Source organism: Triticum urartu, chromosome 7, assembly GCF_003073215.2.
Source record: "Triticum urartu cultivar G1812 chromosome 7, Tu2.1, whole genome shotgun sequence".
Taxonomy (NCBI): domain Eukaryota; kingdom Viridiplantae; phylum Streptophyta; class Magnoliopsida; order Poales; family Poaceae; genus Triticum; species Triticum urartu.
Window position 1 is genome coordinate 404,623,273 of NC_053028.1, and position 14,542 is coordinate 404,637,814.

General features: G+C 42.7%; 1 protein-coding gene across 4 annotated transcripts; it reads left to right on the plus strand.

The window, feature by feature from the left end:
- Positions 1–3,944: 3,944 nt before the first annotated feature.
- Positions 3,945–6,527, plus strand: LOC125521680 (clumping factor A-like). Of its 4 annotated transcripts, XR_007289395.1 has the most exons (5): positions 3,960–4,040; positions 4,459–4,758; positions 5,365–5,445; positions 5,765–6,021; positions 6,103–6,527. XR_007289395.1 is itself a non-coding variant. In XM_048686734.1 (4 exons), exons 2-4 carry the CDS (start codon positions 4,473–4,475, stop codon positions 6,216–6,218), a joined length of 483 nt encoding a protein of 160 aa, XP_048542691.1. In that variant the 5' UTR covers positions 3,945–4,040; positions 4,454–4,472; the 3' UTR covers positions 6,219–6,506. The 4 variants fall into 4 exon arrangements, 3 of the variants coding, with proteins under 3 accessions (XP_048542691.1, XP_048542693.1, XP_048542692.1); XM_048686734.1 differs by lacking the exon at positions 5,765–6,021 and having other exon boundaries at positions 3,945–4,040; positions 4,454–4,758; positions 6,103–6,506; XM_048686736.1 differs by having other exon boundaries at positions 5,765–6,525.
- Positions 6,528–14,542: the final 8,015 nt, after the last annotated feature.

The following is a 14,542-nucleotide window of genomic DNA, read 5'->3' on the forward strand; positions in this document are numbered from 1 at the left end:
GCTTTTTCCAGTCCAACCACATTTGCCTTTTATGGGAAGTCCCTAATGCGGTCTATTGGCGTGCCTCTCTCTGATGCCTCCAACGAGGGAAGGTTATGGGCGTGCGGTACCCTGGCCCGGTAAGCAGACATAACCTTATGTGCCCGTAGTTGTTGTTGGGCGCCTTTTTGTCCCTGTTTTGGACGGTTTTTGTTTTGCCACGACGGTGGCCGTTAGTGCCTTTGGTAGGAACGGGGCCACCCAGGACTGAACCCAAAAGGGGTGTTGGTCGGAGTGGCCGGGAGAGTGTCATGGCAGTAGATCAGTTTTGTTGGAATGCCGTTGGTCCACCCAAATGGGAGTGTGAGGCCATGGGTTCCGTGTTGTGGGTAAAGTGCGCTACCTCTACAGAGTGTGTGTGTTTGATATATCGATACCCGCATCCTCGGTCATGGGCACAAGTCCGTACTAGGTCACACCGTTCGATCAACACTCACATGACGGTATGACTTATAGGTGATTTATATGTTGATATATATTGAGCAGTACAGTTTGGCAGGGTGTTGATGATGATGTTGGGATGATCTGGAGGCTGATCATTCAGTTTGTGATGTGGTCACAAGGTGATCATGTGGATGTTTCGTTTGTGATCCATGAGTGATCACTGTTTGGTTACGAGGTAACCCATTGGACCAAGTGTGGTTCCGTTGGTGATCCGTGAGTGATCACCGTTTGGTTTTGGTCACGAGGTGATCAAGATGGTATATTACTTGGATGGTTAGCCAAGAGTGATATGGTTATGGAGATCTGAGATGTTGGTTTATCGGTATGATAGTAGTTTCATACCATGCTTAGTAGATGCTTCATCATTGTAATTGCTAATTTAATTAACCTGTTTAATGCTACGTTATTGTCTTGCCTTGATGTTTATAGTTGTTGTGAGCTTGCAAGTACATTCAATGTACTGACCTGGCATTTCATGCCAGATTGCAGGTGATGCCATGATTGCTTGATTGCTTGTTGAGGTTGCCATGCGTGCGAGCTAGATCATGTCGCAGCCAGAGTCCCTGCGGAGTGGAGTTCACCGCCTTCGTCGTTGTTCCGCTGCTAGAAGTATTCCGCTGCTTCGAGTTGTTCCTCTACTAGCATAGGGCAAGTGTAGTATCGCAGGCGTGGTATCATCGTGTTGATGTGCTTCTTTGTAACATTAGACCCTTGTATTATTATTCTTGTAATACGAGTTGATTTGTTCTATGTCAAGCAGTGTCATATTCCAGAGACTTCTCCTCGATCTCTGGGCTGGAATACGGGGCGTTCCAGTTTCTCTGAGCCAGGGTGCCACAACTATAAAGGTGCACTACAAGTATCTTTGAAAGTGTCTGTTGGGTTGGCACGAATCGAGACTGGGATTTGTCACTCTGTATGACAGAGAGGTATCTCTGGGCCCACTTGGTAATGCATCATCATAACGAGCTCAATGTGACTAAGGAGTTAGCCACGGGATCATGCGTTACGGAATGAGTAAAGAGACTTGCCGATCACGAGATTGAACGAGGTATGGGGATACCGATGATCGATTCTCGGGCAAGTAAGATACCAATGGACAAATGGAATTGTATATGGGATTGATTGAATCCCCGACATCGTGGTTCATTCGATGATATCATCGTGGAACATGTGGGAGCCAACATGGGTATCCAGATCCCACTGTTGGTTGTTGGCCGGAGAGAAGTCTCGGTCATGTCTGCATGGTTCCCGAACTCGTAGGGTCTACAAACTTAAGGTTTGGGGACGCTAGAGTTATTATGGAAATAGTATGTGGTTACCGAAGGTTGTTCGGAGTCCCGAATAAGATCCCGTACGTCACGAGGAGTTCCGAAATGGTCCAAAGGTGAAGATTTATATATGGGAAGTCCAGTTTCAGTCACCGGAATAGTTTCAGGGGTTATTGATATTGTATCGGGACCACCGAAAGGTGTCTGGGGGTCCACCGGGTGGGGCCACCTGCCCCGGGGGACTTAGTGGGCTGAATACGGGAGGGAACCAGCCCCCTAGTGGGCTGGTGCGCCCCAAGGGCCCAAGGAGCCTAGGGTTGGAAACCCAAAGGGAGGGGGGCGCCTCCCTCCTTGCTTGGGGGGCAAGCCTCCCCTTGGCCGCCTCCCTCTAGATGCATCTAGGGGGGCGGCCCCTTCTCCCTTCACCCTATAAATAGAGGTGGGTGGGAGGGCAGCCACACCCCATCCCTGGCATAGCCCCTCCCTCTTCCAACACCTCCTCCTCCTCAGTAGTGCATAGCGAAGCTCTACCGGAGAACCACGAGCTCCACCACCACCACGCCGTTGTGTTGCCGGAGTTCTCCCTCAACTTCTCCTTTCCCCTTGCTAGATCAAGAAGGAGGAGACGTCCCCGGGCTATAGGTGTGCTGAACGCGGAGGCGCCGTCCATTCGGCGCTTGATCGGATCTTCCGCGAGTTGAATCGCCGCGAGTACGACTCCATCAACCGTGTTCTTGTAATGCTTCCGCTTAGCAATCTTCAAGGGTATGAATATGCACTCCTTCTCTCTTGTTGTTAGCATCTCCTAGATTGATCTTGGTGACACGTAGGAAAATTTTGAATTATTGCTATGTTCCCCAACAGCGGCATCATGAGCCAGGTCTATGCGTAGATTCTATGCACGAGTAGAACATAAATTGTTGTGGGTGATGATTTGTTCAATCTGCTTACCGTTACTAGTATTATCTCTATTCGGCGGCATTGTGGGATGAAGCGCCCTGGACCAACCTTACACATACGCTTACGTGAGACTGGTTCACCGACTGACATGCACTTGATGCATAAGGTGGCTAGCGGGTGTCTGTATCTCCCACTTTAGTCGGATCAGATTCGAGGAAGAGGGTCCTTATGAAGGGTAAATAGCAATTGGCATATCACCGTTGTGGCTTTTGCGTAGGTAAGAAATGTTCTTGCTAGAAACCCTTAGCAGCCACGTAAAACATGCAACAACAATTAGAGGACACCTAACTTGTTTTTGGAGGGTATGCTATGTGATGTGATATGGCCAAAAGGATGCAATGAATGATGTATGTGATGTATGAGATTGATCATGTTCTTGTAATAGGAATCATGACTTGCATGTCGATGAGTATGACAACCGGCAGGAGCCATAGGAGTTGTCTTAATTTATTGTACTAGTTGACCCATTGCGCCAAATGGCGCAGAGACCCGCTGAAGACATGTTGTCGATGAAAATAGTTTCATGCTGCAAGAACCTTCAACTAAACCATGGTATTTTATAAACATGTTTATTGCGTTGTTAAATAATAGTCTGGGAAAAGGGTAATTTTGCATAATATGAATATGTTCAAGTTGAAAAAATGGCCACTATGATTGAAATCATGGTTATCATGATGAAAAATGTGTCCATGCATATATTTCTTGGGAAAAAAATAGGGGAAGAGATATGAAACCTTAGTTTTTTTTTGCATAATAGATATGAATATGTTCAATTTGAAAAAAATGGCCAGTATGATGAGAGAGTAAAGCCGGCATGGTTGTATTCTTTTAGCAAGTTTGGAAACATGATTATCATGATAAAAAATCTGGCCATGCATATATTTATTGGGAAAAAAAGAGGGGGAAAGATATGAAATCTATGTTTTTTTGCATAATAGATATGAATATGTACGTTCTGAAAAAACGGCCACTATGATGAGAGAGTAAAGTTGGCATGGTTGTATTTTTTAGTAAGTTTGAAAACATGGTTATCATGATGAAAAACCTGGGCATGCATATATTTCTTGGAAAAAAGAGGAGAACAGATAAGAAACTTAAGAAAAAAAAAGGTGCCTTTGTTGTGCATGTAGGGAGTTATAGGGATCAACAAGTACTAGAATAGCCCATATATTATTGGGCCCAGCCCACATAGAGCGATGTGTGTGGCCTGTGAGGAGGCGAATATGAAGCGGCAGGGGGCGGAGCCAACGAGGACAGTCTATCTCCTTCTTCTCTCTCTCGATTTCTCAGCTGGTGGTGACAGAGGCGCTTCGTCAGCCGCGACCGGTGAGATTTCTTGCCTCTCTTGATTTCGGAATGGTCTGCATGTATGAATTTAGTTTCCATCTATCTCGATCTTGCATCTCTTCTCTTTTTGTGGTGATTCCCGTCATATTGGCTATTTTTTTGCTGTGATTCTTTCTATTTTGGTTCGTTTTCCCCTCTTGCAAGATCTTGTGCTCTCTTTCTCCTCCTCGTTGTGTCGCGTTCTCTCTTAGGTTTGATTGCCTCTTCTTATTCACCGGTGGTGTGCTCTCGTCTGCTGCAATGGCGTCCATTGCCTGGACTGCTGGTTGAGATTCGTTATCCTTTCCTGACCTTGATGTTTACTCTTATTTTTCCTACACCATGTTGATTTCGTGTTCTTCCTTTTGTCTCTTCATTGCCATTGTTTTGATTGAGAATCGATTGTGCCGTAGGTCAGTGCGACGGGTGAGTATGAGGGGATCTCGAACTGAGCCTGTGGATGTCAGTTCTGATGGAAGCGCCGACAGTGGCTCTAACGAAAACTTGGACAGCAGCTCAGATGGATCGGGTTATAGCTCCTCCTATGAAGGAGCATCCATGAGCTCTGATGGAGTGGTGTACATCAGCTCTGATGAAGGGAAGCACATAAGCTCTGATGAAGGCGAGTACAATAGTCTAGATGAGGGCGCCTACACCAGCTCTGATGAAGACATGAGCAGCAGCTCTGATGAAGGCGCTCACACCATCCGTGCTAAAGGTATCATATGCGTTTTAGTGAGATATTTTGTAGTTTGTGGGATTTTGATATGTATTACAGTATAAAATCAAGTTCATTTATATTGATTATGCCAAAAGTCAGTATGCATGTCTGATGGAAGGGAGTGGCATTGTTAGGAATAGAAGTAGAATGATGTCGGTCGTTCAGTGTTTCTGAATATCATGGTTGTTGCAATTTTGGATTGTTGCTGATTTGACCGAATATGTTTTGGCAGTTTTTAAGCTTTTATTCTTTACTATGTGTAGAAGTAACTAATTCAGTCTTAATTGAATCTTTCAATTGTTGATGGGAATACCACAGATCATATGTATTCAGCGGGCATATGCGCCACATGTATTTTCTTTTCAAAAGGCAATGGCTCATTCATTTTTTTACTCAAAGTTGGTTGATTGATTGATAAGAGAAAGAAGAAGGGCACATGGCCGGTATATTTTTTGGACCCTCCACAACATTGTCCAATGCACACTGCATGAGCTTTGCAAAATATTAAAACCAACACCAGAATTCAGAAAATTGTGAGATATAACCATGTCAGCTATTGCAATTTTTTTAACTTATATTTTCTTGGCCTGTTCAATGATGTAGGTGTTCATAGGCGCATGAAGGAGAAGAAGCCCTGGAAAGCATGCATGAACATCTGTGATTGCCCTAAAGAGTACACAGTTGGTAAATGTTATTTTTTATGGTCTATTGTTTCCACTGCTCGGTGGTTGGATTAAACTAACCTATGTACTAGATATAATCCAATTACTAATGCTAAATGCATGTATTCAAAGAGATTTAAGATATCAATGTGTGCTTGGAAGCATCCCAAGCATTATGTTGAATCAGTTGAGCCTGCTATTGGCCACTATGTTTGTGAGCTGAATAAGACATTTGCCAAGCTTGGGCAGAGAATGGTTTGAAATCTCAAAAAACATTTATATTTGCATTAGTTTATTAGTTTATCATGGCACATGACTATAGCCCTGGTGTTCTTTTGCAGTACTTTTCTGCTTTGTTTACGAAGCAGTATCTAGCGGATTTCATTGCTACTCCTGTTGATGGGGTGAAGATTCATCTATCATCTGGAAGTTGTGTAAGGCGTGTTCGCCTTATTAATGGTGTGGACAACAGGGCTACCATAATATGGAACTGGGGTCACTTTGCAGAGAAAGCAAAGCTGACAAAAGGGGATATGTGTGTTTTCTCTCTTCGAGTTCGCAAGGGGAAACCAGAATTCACCGTTCACAAGATCTAAAAGTTTTGTATATGCACTGTGTTTTAATCTGTAGAAGGATTGCTGTTTTATTACCTGGTCTAAGCAAGTATGTGCGTTTGCAGGTGCTTACAACGCAGCGTTTAAGGAGGAGTATGTTAAGGTGTTCTATAAGGGCATGTATATATATCTATGCCTGAGTATAGTTTCAAGTCTTCGTAATGATGGTTATGTAATATGATCGAAACCATTAACTATGTGTGAGCTATGGGCTCTTAGCTAGGTAAGTTTAGTTGTTGCATGGACTCTAGCTAGGTGTGTTGGGTTGCGCAGGCAGTATGTGTTTCTTTTGTTAGCAATCTCTCTGTCGTGATGGTTATGTAATGCAATGATGATTGAAAATATGAACTATGTGTGAGCTATGGGCTCTTTGTTAAGGTTCTAATCGTGTTTGCTTTAAGGTATCAAGTATTTTGCAGTTCTGAACTGGAAAAGAAATTGTAGTATCCAGCAAAATACTCTGTAAGAAAGGATAGAAAGCCTGGGTGGTTTCTTTTAGTTTGGTTGCAAAGGTGCCCTGGCTGATGTTGAAATTGTTAAACAGCCCATTGTTCTGGGCAAATAATATCCTCTTTGCACCTCTCTTCACGGCCAATGCGAGACGAGGCCAAAGTTATTGTCTTAACAAGAATGTAGTAGGCACAGACAACATAAACCCATACATTTTGAATAAAACGACCAGTAGTGCTCAAGTACATAGGTAGGTTAACTCTTGGTTTGAACGTGGTCTAAACAGAAAGCAAAAGTACATCTTGGTTCATTACTCCATGCAAGTTACACAAAAGGTGGAAAATACATCACAGCTTCCGAAGGCTTAGTCTAGGGCATTTTCCATCGCATCATTTTAAAAACCCCTTCTGAAGCTTCTGAATTTCTTCTCTGACTTGATCACTCTACACCTGATCCTTTCCGCCACCTTCTCGATGTTGATAAGAGGTCCATTGATAAGTAGATCTATGGGTTCTTTACCAGCAGATTTATTGAGTGCCGTTACATTGCATATATGATTAGAGAGCCCATGCATGTGTCTTGTCAGAACAAACCAGCCCATTGCATTGTTCTTGTTTTTGTACCTGACCATCTTGAGATTTTTCTTCATGGACTTGGTTTTGGTCTTCATCTTTTCTTTTTGTTTTTTGGCTATAGCCAGTTCATGCTTCAGTTATGTATTTTCTTCCTTGAGCTTCTTCATAGCACTGTAATTGTAGTCTCTTATTTCTGTTTTCACCATGCATTTTATGTACCCAATTGCTTCCATAGAAGTTGTGTCCTCTGACATTGCATAATTTATAGACTGTATTCCAGGGATAGCCATTCGATTGTCATCATTTCCAAGGTACGATCCAGGCGTGTGGAAAAAAAACAGTCGCACAGATTCTTGCGCCATTGCATTGCTTGGTACGGTACTCAGCCATTGGAAGGCCCAAAGCTTGTAGAAGAGCATCTAGCATCATCTTGTAATGTATTTTCACCAGGGGGTGGTGCAGCCTATGATATTAAATATATGTCAAGCCATAATAGGAGAGATTAATTTGCAAAGTATGGGTAAAACTGTGAATTTGATATCTACCAGGATCCTTTGTTTTATAGGTATCTAGATTATTCTAAAGGACAATGCAGTAGAATACATGAAATTTAGGATATTGTCGTATTGTAATGTACATGGTAGTGAGGCGCTTGTTTTCCAAAGCTAGAAGCTGTTGCAGGAATAATATTAAGCGTGCAACCTACCAAATGAGAAAGGCAAAGAACTATGCTGTTATTTACTGCGCTAAGAAGCATTGCCTAATATCCAAAATAAAATAGTTGTTTTTGCTTCATTGATATTAATTGTTTTTTTTCCATCGATCATAGCTTAGGTTATAAATGTAGTCCATCTATCAAATGCAGGGGTAGAACACTAAACTTAGAAATTCCCTGTGAGTTCTCATACTCATTGTACCATGCTACATATGAGGACAAGTGGTTGTGGATCTCTTCTAGAGATGGTGCATCACTCTGTAGTAATCATTCACCATAGCAAAAGCATAGATCAGGCAAATTGCTCTGTTTATAAGAATGTGTGTTGTCTTGGGGAAGAGATATAACCTTTGGGTGTTGTTCTTCAGGCTGGTCATTGGTTGAAAATTCTTCTTCTGGAGAAAAGCTGCCGTGTATCTCCTCTGCATCTGCTGGTGTCTCCTGTAAAAGACGTGGAATAAATTAAACGTTGTTTATGGTTGTAGTTTGAACGAAGAAGTGAATGCGTTAAGGTGCAGCAGTTAACCGCGGTTCAGTGGAGGAGTGCTGCTCACGAGGCGCTGAGACAGAAGGAGTGGCATCAACCAGCAAACTTGGTGGTGGATCGGTCGGCGATTCCATCGGTGGAAAAGGTGACGCTTGTCGTATGAGGAGGAGAGGGCTGTCGATCTAGGGTTCTAAAAAGGAGCTATCTGTCGATCTAGGGCAGTTGGCAGTCCTCATGATAGTAATATGAGGACCCGATGGGCTTCTTGTGTGGGCTGCTGGGACTGGGCCTAAACAACACAATCCCAGGCCTTATGTAGCAGGTAGAACAAAATGGGCTCATCAATCCATGATCTTAAATAAAATTGAGGGGAATTAGATAGTACATTTGCTCAGATGTATTACATAGTAAACACGCAAGGACTTAAAAAAGCATATTTAGTCTAGAAACAAAAATATGTAGTGGTACATAATAGGTGTCATGATAGGCCATCTCTAAAAGATAGCCAAAGGGCGTGCTTTGCTGCGTTGTTTGACCTACATTATTTTCCTAGGAAGCAGAATGGAAGTGGGTTTGTAGACTGGCTGCTGCAACATTCCTGCCTGGAATGAAAAACCAATTTTGTTAAGATATCATAGCAATTTGTTAATACAATATATGAACCTATCCATGCATATATTATACCTTAGTTTCTTGGCATGTTTGGAGGCTCAACCATTATCTTTGCACGTCGTGGATATAGGGGCATGTAGTGATGTTCGGTATGCATATAGTCTGATTGGCATCTTCTAGGTGTTATGTAGATGATGATGTAGTCCGGGATATCAATTACACTGTCAACCCATCCGAAGCAGTTATACTTATCTGTATCTATTAAGCCTTGTCCAGGCATATCATTCCCCTCAACCAAAATGAATGGGCTAAGTAGCTGGTTTGCTATCTCATGTTGCAGAAGCCCAGCTGGAACTTCACTCATAACAATGCGAACGAATCTGGTAAGTTAAGTTTGTTCGCTACCATAAGAAGGATACCAAGGAATAGCTCTGAAGATGCGGTCACCAAGTTCGATGTGTCCTCTACCAACAACAGTCGATCTAAATGCGGCAAATGTAGCAAATTGAACATCCCCTTCATAATGCACAAGGAAAGCATCATAACTGATTGGTTTTATATGAACATATCTAGATGCTGGTGCGTGTTGAATTATTGCAGAGAACACCTCTTCTGTGCTAATAGGTTCGAAACCATCACCATGTTTGAGGATTATAGAGTGTAATAATTCCTGGAATCTATCGGGGTCAACCTCTGTGTCTTGAAGGAAACAATGCGGTGCAGCAGCAGCAACGGGGCTGTGTCGAGTTTCTGGTAGGTGGCAATAGCTCAACTGGTCTCAACTTCTTATTGAAAGGGTTGTTAATCACTCTAATAGGCACAGTGAACATGTCTAGGTGGAGGCCTAGTAATGTGCTCGCTAGATGTCGAAACCTACGCCTAACCTTAATTTTCATCCGTAATGGCACATTTTCTGGTGTGTCTGTCCAGCAAACGCATCGAAACACCGAAAGATCTTTGTGGGCCATTGTGTTAGGGTAAAGCTCAGAAACAACACAATATGGATGCAACATAAAATATGCTGTTTTGAATGTCCAAAGGTGGAGTGGCAGGTTTCTTATCTCAATCAAGACTTCGAATCCCGCATAGTTATCATGAGAATCATAACTGGGAGTACTACAATATGGTATTGCTTCATCTGTAGGCAGGGTGGGAAAATGAATGCTGCCCAAGCTAAGTCTCTGGTTAGATTGAAGAAACTGCACTGTTTGACAGTATTGTGGTTTATCTAGGATGCTAATTAGAAATTCTTCGTCAGGACTGTCTAGAGAGAAAACATCGCCATCTAAGTTGAAAGCCTGAGCCAGCGCATCATGAAATCTATTCTGTATGGCTCTATTATCAGGAGAGAAAATAACTTGGAAATGACAATGCGTCCGAATTTCTGGGCATTTTGTATCTCCATAAGAAACAAAATCTCTTGTTATATCTCTTCTCAGAGAGACAAATGAGGGCGAAAGACCTAGCAGCATTATAAAGAAATTCAGGTTTGAGCGAGATTTTAGCTTAACCATTGAGGAAAGAAAATTAGATCTATGCAGGAACAGAGGAGGAACGGGTGTATAGACCAACAGTCTAGTAATGGAACTTGCATGTGGATAGAACGGCAGCGTGGGTCGCACCTTTGCCGGTTGAAGATGATGCCATTAGGCGAGAGCGAGAAGGTATGGGGAGTGAAGAAACCCTAGAAATGGCTAGGCCGGGGAGCGCGGCGGTGTGGCTGGTGATGTGGATGAAGCAAGTGAGTAGGTTATAGAGCGCAGGTGGGAGGCAACGACAAGATAGCAGATCCAACGGTAGGAGAAGAGTGGAGTAGACAGATCACTATCTTTGGGCTGCTTAGATGTGTCGTGACAAAAGGGCCAAACGGGCCGAGAACAAAGGAAAGGCAGCCCATAGGCTTGGATGGCATACGAAAATAAAATGAGTAGCAGAGAGTAAGAAAAAACAAAATGGAGTGGGAGACATTCATCCTATCGCTGAGAGAAAAATAAACAAGAAGCTAAGAACACGCATATAATAAGTTCAAGCTGGCTTCATAATATAGGGGAGTTTTGTTTTTGTCTTGCTTTGACACTGCTACTTGAGCAGTCAAAGACTTTTTAGCACAAAGACATATAAATAGAGGAGTTTTAGACATGCTTCGTAAGAAGCATACAACCACACTAAGGTCTATGCAAGAAGCATGCACGACAACGGGCTCTGCTTGTAGCTGGTCAAAGAGCATTGTGATGGACTGTTGTCGAGAGCGAAGCTAGATGCATAAACCGCCATCTTTCTCCTTCAGTCTTGCTGAGGAGAAGCTAATGTACATAGGATAGATAACCTACAGCAGAATGCAAAGTTTCATAAACTAGTTCCAAGTATGAGAACGACAAAATAATTCCAAGAATAGTAGTATATAGGGAAATTGTGGTGTACCTATAGACATTTTAAGGTTGCATAGGTAGGGCAAAGGAGTCACTGCTGTTTTGTTTACTTCCCTGCGCCAGCTCCTTTTGTAGCAATGGGGTTCCTTTATTTCAAGGTGTGTTAGTCAAAAAAATAAATAAGCGGAATGCTATACACAGGTTGGGAACCAACTATATTAGTGGAATGTAAGAAGCAGTACTTCTTGTTTTTCTGAGGTGGACTCTTATCTTATTTTGCATTAGCAGTACCAGAAGGATCTTCAGCCTTTTCATCATCGTTCTCCTGGAGCACCCAGCATATACATATGTTTGATAATAGAGAAACATAGTATATTGATATTGCATTGTTATTAGGCTATCCAACAGTAAGATTTTGCCTTGAAACCTGTGTATTGGTGTGTGATCATGCTGCTCATTTACTAAATGTACATAAGTGTGTTTATAGTATTATGCGTTATTTAGCACATGTGTGTTCACAGGTAACTCAAGCGGAGCAGAGAAATATTTACCGCGGCTATTTCGTCAAACTTGATTGGAGGATCCTCTGCCAGAGGGAGCTTCTTGTCATTGCCGGTAAATAAAATGCGTCTGGTCCTGCTGGCTGGGCATGGTGATTTTCTAGAAAAGAAAACACGGTCATAAGAGCAAGCAAGCATTCGAAAATACTGCAGCGGTCCTTTGCAAAGAGGCATACCCTGGAGATGCAGATGAAAGGAGACCAACACTGAGTTTTGAAGTTGGTGTCTGCGCCTGAGTGTAAATAAAGGAAATGAAAAGAACTGAATTAGTTTTTGGGCATCTTGATTGAATAAATCGAGCGACAAATGGTAGACTAAGAAAACAACATACCGCGCATGTAGGTGATGGAAAAGTTATAGTAGGGCTCCCTGAGGAGCTGCCAGGCTGGGCTTGCTTGATGCTTGGGGTACTGGGTGTAAACATCTCAGAAGGTTCTGGACTATCAGTGAGGGAAGCAGAGGATGATGCTCCAGATGATCCAGGGACACAGTCAAAGGCAGATGAGCTTAACTCAGGCTTGTAGGTTTCCATAATTTTCACAACTTGGAATGATAACTGTGTGCTTGTGGTTGCAAAGCTTCTCTTTGCAATGGACACAAGAAGCTTATACTTCTGCCCAATAATCTGGGTAACCTCTGGTGGAGCAATCCTATCAACCATCGGTACACTAGCTATCTCGTGTATGGTTGGAAGACCTGGTTTCTAAACTTCAGTAAATTGAGGAGTGGTTTTCCAACAGCTGCTTTTCCAACTTTATCAAACATGGTGAACTTAGCCTCACCCACGTCATCACTCGCAAACACCGAAATACAGTACCTGCACATGGCACGAATAGAATGAGGTTTGTAGTAAAGGACTAATAAAACATAGAAGAGGCGTGTCTAAATAAATCAGGAAGGAAGTCTGAGGAAACAAACAACACAAAACAAAAGAAACAGCAGACAAAGGTGTAGGAAGGCACATACGTCTTCAGTGCTGCTATGGATGAGCAGTTTGGATTGGCGCATCGGTAGTTCGATGCAACTATTGTAGAGGTCTTGTTGCAGGAGGAGCAAGAGAAGAACAACCAGCGCTAATCAGGATTGAGCCTTGGGACAGTAACAGTACATATGAACGTTTTTCCTGTCGAAGTAACATAACTTGCAGCTGAGCACATGATCGGGAAAAGTGGGAACAACATATAGAGGAAAAGATGGCGAGGATACCTTGTTTTCGTAAGGGTTCAGGCGGAGGAGTTTTGACACGGTCTTTTCAACTGGATCAGCATAGATACGGGTAGTAAATGCACCGTCGGTCAAAGTAGCATCGTTATCAATGGGTTTGAAATTAGTCCCCAAACTATTTTAATACGCAACAGGGGAGATGGTTAGTAGCGTGACAAAGGAAACAACATTGTCTTCATATTCATGGTTAAAGCAAGAGAAGCCAATTAGAAGGCATATAGAAATCACCTGTTGCGAAAGTCATTTATCACTGGCAGATCCTTGTCAATGTACCAACGGCAAGCAGAACTACCACTAAGTCCTTGAACACCTGCATAGTTATTGAACAATAGGATGAAAAGGTTGTACAATACAGAATGCATAGGTGTATAAGATGCAATAGGTTGATCACACATATATAACAACTACCTTGATTTATTTTAGGTAGTGTTCCTACGAAAATTGCAATCACAACTTCCTTTTCATCTCTTGCCCGCACTACTTCTTCTTCAAATTCAACCGCTCGATCACCCGAGAGGACCAGCTTTAGCTCCTTGCCCCTATAAGTTTCATATGACGAACAAATTAGTAAACAAACGAACGAGCAGGCAGCCTAGAATGGTGCATGCATAATAATAAGCAAATCACACTTACTGTAAGTCAGTGAGGATTATTGTCCTTGTGTTTGATGGCTCTGGCTGATGCATTGATTGGATAGTGACCACATTAGAAACAACAGTTATTCTTCCAGTGACATCTTCAAAACCATAGAATTTGCAAGAGCATCAGACTCCAGATATTTGACAAGTAGTTTTTAATGTACTTAGGCGTGCAGTGACACAACTTACCAAGGAAACGAGGCAGTGGCCCACATGGCCTGGGGATGTCCTGAAATGGGATCAAATTGTAGGTGCAGAACGGGTAATCTGCTTCCAAGCCCGGGCATAAAACAACATTGCTAAACCTGGTGAACTGAATCATGAAGCGACTCTCAACAGGTCTATAAGTTGTGTTTGCTTCAACGCAGTTGAAGCTGCTCATCATGTAGACCTTTCCTTCCTGCAGCTCATCCTTCAGTTGTTCTACTCGCTGAGGAGGTATCTGCACATACATATGGTTGCCCTGCCAATAAAAACAACAATCAGAAAGGTATCCTAGTCCAAATATGGACAGTTGGTGTTGAGCTAGCTATGTAAAGACAGACCTGGCTATCAAGAACAACTAAGTCCATGTGCTGGATAGGCCCATTGTTAGTCCCCCCCACGATAAAACCACAGGCGCGAGACAAGGACAGAGACAACCCACTTCCTACTATGGTTGTGTATCTCAGAGAGCATCTGATGCGCCATCTGGAAATGCAAAGACACTTTTGCTTAGGAAGGTAAAAACACACAAAGAAGCAGCATATTAGGTTTTGCAATATGATAGCATACCTAATCGAAGTCAAGTGAAAAGACATACTAAGTGAACTACCAAAATACCTTTAACGCGTAGATAGATGCACAGAAAAGAACAATAGATGCTATCTTAGGTA